At 38.1% G+C, this 4,088-nt stretch overlaps 2 protein-coding genes across 2 annotated transcripts in view; both read right to left on the bottom strand.

Moving 5' to 3' along the window:
• On the bottom strand, positions 1-760 carry LOC118747670 (serine protease 1-like; the record flags this gene model as incomplete). Its single annotated transcript, XM_036481730.1, is given in 2 exon segments — positions 1-426; positions 503-760. Coding segments are annotated over 2 exon segments (683 nt in total), but the record flags the coding sequence as incomplete, so codon positions are not given.
• LOC118747517 (transmembrane protease serine 9) overlaps positions 1-4,088 on the bottom strand; it is a 24,333-nt gene that overhangs the window by 2,399 nt on the left and 17,846 nt on the right. Inside the window, exons 5-6 of the mRNA XM_036481568.1 lie at positions 503-763; positions 3-426 (exon numbers count right to left, since the gene is read on the bottom strand). Coding sequence (XP_036337461.1) covers positions 3-426; positions 503-763 — 685 coding nt within the window. The remainder of the gene's footprint in view (positions 1-2; positions 427-502; positions 764-4,088) is intronic.

Genomic DNA, 4,088 nt, shown 5'->3' with positions numbered 1-4,088 from the left:
ACCAATGGGCCACCTGAGTCACCGTTGCAAGTGGATACTCCGCCAGTGGTGGCGATACAAATGTTGCCGCTGGTCACATACGTTGATCCAAATGTTGAAGCACAGACAGTGTTGGTAATTACTTGTACGGTGGCGTATTGCAAGCTGTTGGTCACACTGGTAGCAGAATCGCTGATACGTCCCCAACCAGAAATGACGGCAGAATCACCGGCATAAGTGGAGTAAGAGCTAGAAACAGCAGGCAATGGAACAGCTTGGATTCTGCTAGTGTAGGAAACGGATGGGATTTTAATGAGAGAAATATCGTTCCTCAAAGTCCTGGAACTCCAGCCAGAGTGGATGATTATATCACTGCTCGATACGGTGTATGTAAGCTCGGCCGATGTGCGTTGTGTAGCACCCAAGTAGACGGTAACTTGTAAAATACTGTATGAAAAAATAATAATCATAAAGATAATGCAATTAAGCTATATTAAAGGTTTTTAAGTATTTTAGTACTTACCCGTCGGTACAATGAGCAGCTGTTAGGACATATTTGCTACCAATCAAAGAACCACCGCACCAGGCTGACGAAGTAGAGCTCACTTGCAATGAGAGACCAACTTGATATGGGAATTGGCCAGTTGAAGCGGTTTGGCCATTAGTAATACGTCCCTCGACGCTGTCATCCAAAATGGGAACAACCAATCCCCTTTGGAAAATTGTTGGCGAAGCGTAGGCCGAAGCCAAGAGGAGAGCGAATACTACGAAGAACTTCATGGTGCTGTGCTTAATGGAGCAACTGATGTTTGTTGCATTGCAGTTCAGCGCTTTTATAGGGAAATTGATGGAACGCAATGAATTTTTGGTAGCTTAAGAGCTCTAAATTATTTTTGATTTTCATTAAGATAACAAGCACTCAGTCGTAGTCAAATCGATAGTCTGCTGGTAAGCTTATTTTTAAATTCCTATAAAATATGGCCAACGATTCAATTATCTTATCGAACGCCTGGAATTCAGCTACATATTTCTAATAACACATTTTAATTCATTTAATGCATGCAAAATGTGAAAACTTCATAATGATGTGCACATTCGTACATATGTATGGATGTATGTGCTCAATTTCATTGGCAGACGTTATATTATTTGCAACGGAATATGATGTGATAGGTTTTTTGAAAGTCACAATCCGCCACGTCTGAGTTTTTTTTTTAGTTACTCAAAGAATCTTCCAGAGTTAAAGCGTTGATTTTTGGACTCCATCCATACTTCTCGACCTATTTTTATTGGAAAATTACTAATACCGGTGGGCCAAACAGTTATTACTAAAGCGAACCGAACTAAAGACATACATATGTTCGCTTGGCGCGCAATACCTCGTATCCGCGAAATGCAATACCACCTATTTATAAGATAGTCCGCCACTTTCACATAGGGGCGAAGAAACTTATTTTCTTAAAAACTTTTGAATGGTTTCCCAACTAAATATGAGTTTCTACTATCATTGTCCACTATTAAATTTGCGAAAATTTGATATATTGTGCCTCCTATATCAACTTTAGTTGTTTAGTCGATATCGCTGAGCATATAGTCGTTTAAGAATCTGGCTATACGGTGGGCTAGGCTAGTGTTGACGCAGGTGGTAATGAGGTGTCCCATTGATTCCTCTTCTTCTTCTTCACAGAACCTGCAGATGTCTGTACTACGGAGGCCAAGCATATGCCATCATAGCCCTCATGGCCAGGCACTCAGATTAAGGATACCCTATTTTGGCCGGCTAGGTTATTGAGTGCTCTATGGCGCGAGTAGCTATCTAGAGCTTTGAGGGCAGATTTGCTGTCCGAAAATATGATGATTTTTATTATGTTTATTAATGCGGTCCCACAAAACCCGCACCTACATACATCTTAAGATGTTTTTGAACCATCGGTATACAATTTTTGTGAATGATCGTGCAGTCACGTGGCGTTCCTGCTGCAATCTTCTCGAGTGGGAAAAATGATCTTGTACCTCCTCGTAAAGCCGAGGATGGGATCAATTTCTCTTTCTGCTTTCTCTTGTATTGCCACATGAAGGGGTGTAAGATTGAGTAGAGCATCCATACCTGTAGTGGGTGTTTTTTTCGTTGGATCTTGTACAGTTTTTTAATGGCCATTATTTGAGTAGTCTTTTTCCACCATACGAGTGCTCCATAAATTATTTTATGGGTTTGACCATCTGAGCATAAACCCAGAAGGTCACTTTAGGATTCAGCCCCCATGTTTTCACACGAGTTGTTTCGTCGTAAACAACGATTTCATTGCTTCGTTGATAATAGAGTTGAGATGTGACTCCCAGATGAGTTTCCTATTCAGGATTATACCTAGATGTTTGACCTATTTCTTTAGGTGAATCGCAGTCCCATTTATGTTTAGATCTGGAAAGCATATCTTTGTTTTCCTAGTGAAAGGGATGATTGTAGTTTCATTGGATTTTATGGGCAATCTATTTTTCATACATCAGTTATATGTTGTGTTTAAAGCGTCCTGCATTAAGTCCCTAATGGTTCTTTCATGATTGCCGCTTCTGATGATTGATATATAGTCAGTTGAGGACTTGAAGTAGTTTATTCACCAGTATAGACCACAACAGTGGAGATAAAACTCCCCCTATGGACACCCTTTTACTACTGCCGAGTTCTTCCGGTCCTAGGTTCGCCTTGATTGTCCTCTTTTTAAGCATATTGCTGACCCAATTGACTATTTTGCGATTTGCACCTCTATTGGATAGTGCCGCTTCCATGGATTTGAAGCTAGCTTTGTCAAAGGCACCATCTATGTCCATGAATAGATCTAGATAGTATATTCTCCCTTAGGTGGTGATTCAGTGTATTTTGCATGAAAGATGAAAGGCTAATTGACCTGTAAGATTTTGGAGAGTCTTGGGATTTATTCCCTCCCTTTGGGAAAAAAGATTACTTTGAAAATAATTTTTACTTAGAAAATTTAGCTAATTTCACCATTCAGGACACCAGCATGCTGGTACAATCATAAAATTTTCAAATAGTTTTTGAAATCGCACCAGCAGCTGGTACAATCACACCACAAGAACATACACAGTCAATCGACTTGATGGGCCATTTAACAAATTAAGCATATTAAGGGCCGTAAACTTATCTATTTTAAACTATAATTAAATCGTGAATAGATAAGTTAACAGCCCTAACACTTTTACAATATGTATACAATACATATCGTCGATGTTTTTTGCAAAACCGCCCATCGACCAGTTTCAAAACCGCCTAAATCGCCGTTGTGGCAAAAATTAGATTTGGTAACCCTGAACTCCATGCATCGAGGCTTATGCATAAAAATCGTTATTAAAATAACAGATTTGTTAAATAATAGCTAAAGAAAGTACCACCTATCAAGGCAATGCCTTCAAAGAATAAACCGTTTTTTCGCTCTCGTGTAAAATTTGAGTGCCGTAAGATAGACGGTTTTGCTATTGGGCGATGGGCGGTTTTGCAAAAACATCGACGATATATGTATTTATATCAGTCTTTCTTGGTTTAAAAATTCATCTCTTACATAAATGAAACAAAAAAGAGATCAAAATAAGCATATACAACTTTTTCATACCAAGTATGAATAAGTTCTTCAAAGGGCTAAAAAAGGGCTAGGGGCAATTTTAAATTTATGTGGCCAAAAAAAGTATGTGGCAGCTAAATCTAGCCACCAAAGAGCTGAAACGGCAACACTGATTATCACAACTATTTATTTTAAGTCAAATATGCAGATCTGATAGCTTTACTATTTATAAAACTTGGTTGGTATATGTTGTAGTCTCATAAGACAAGGCACCAGAACAAAAAGCTCAACTTTTGAGCTTTCAGTCTAAAAAATATACATTATACGTAAGTATTCTATTAAAATTGTTTATGTACATTAAATTTCATTTACCAGAATCAGAAACCGTTGGAAAAGTTTATTACCATTCATTAGACTCTAATGATTAGAGTAAAACAAGCTTTGAATAGATAAGCATTACTTACGTATAGAGAAAAAACTAGTTCCTCTAAGAATTACCCTCATATTTATGTACCCGTATTTTCTGTACTTATATAT

The sequence above is a fragment of the Rhagoletis pomonella genome, unplaced genomic scaffold, assembly GCF_013731165.1.
Source record: "Rhagoletis pomonella isolate Grant_MI unplaced genomic scaffold, Rhpom_1.0 Rhpom_scaffold_00012, whole genome shotgun sequence".
NCBI classification, from domain to species: domain Eukaryota; kingdom Metazoa; phylum Arthropoda; class Insecta; order Diptera; family Tephritidae; genus Rhagoletis; species Rhagoletis pomonella.
The sequence above is the reverse complement of the archived record's forward strand: the minus strand, read 5'-3'. Positions and strand labels throughout refer to the sequence as shown.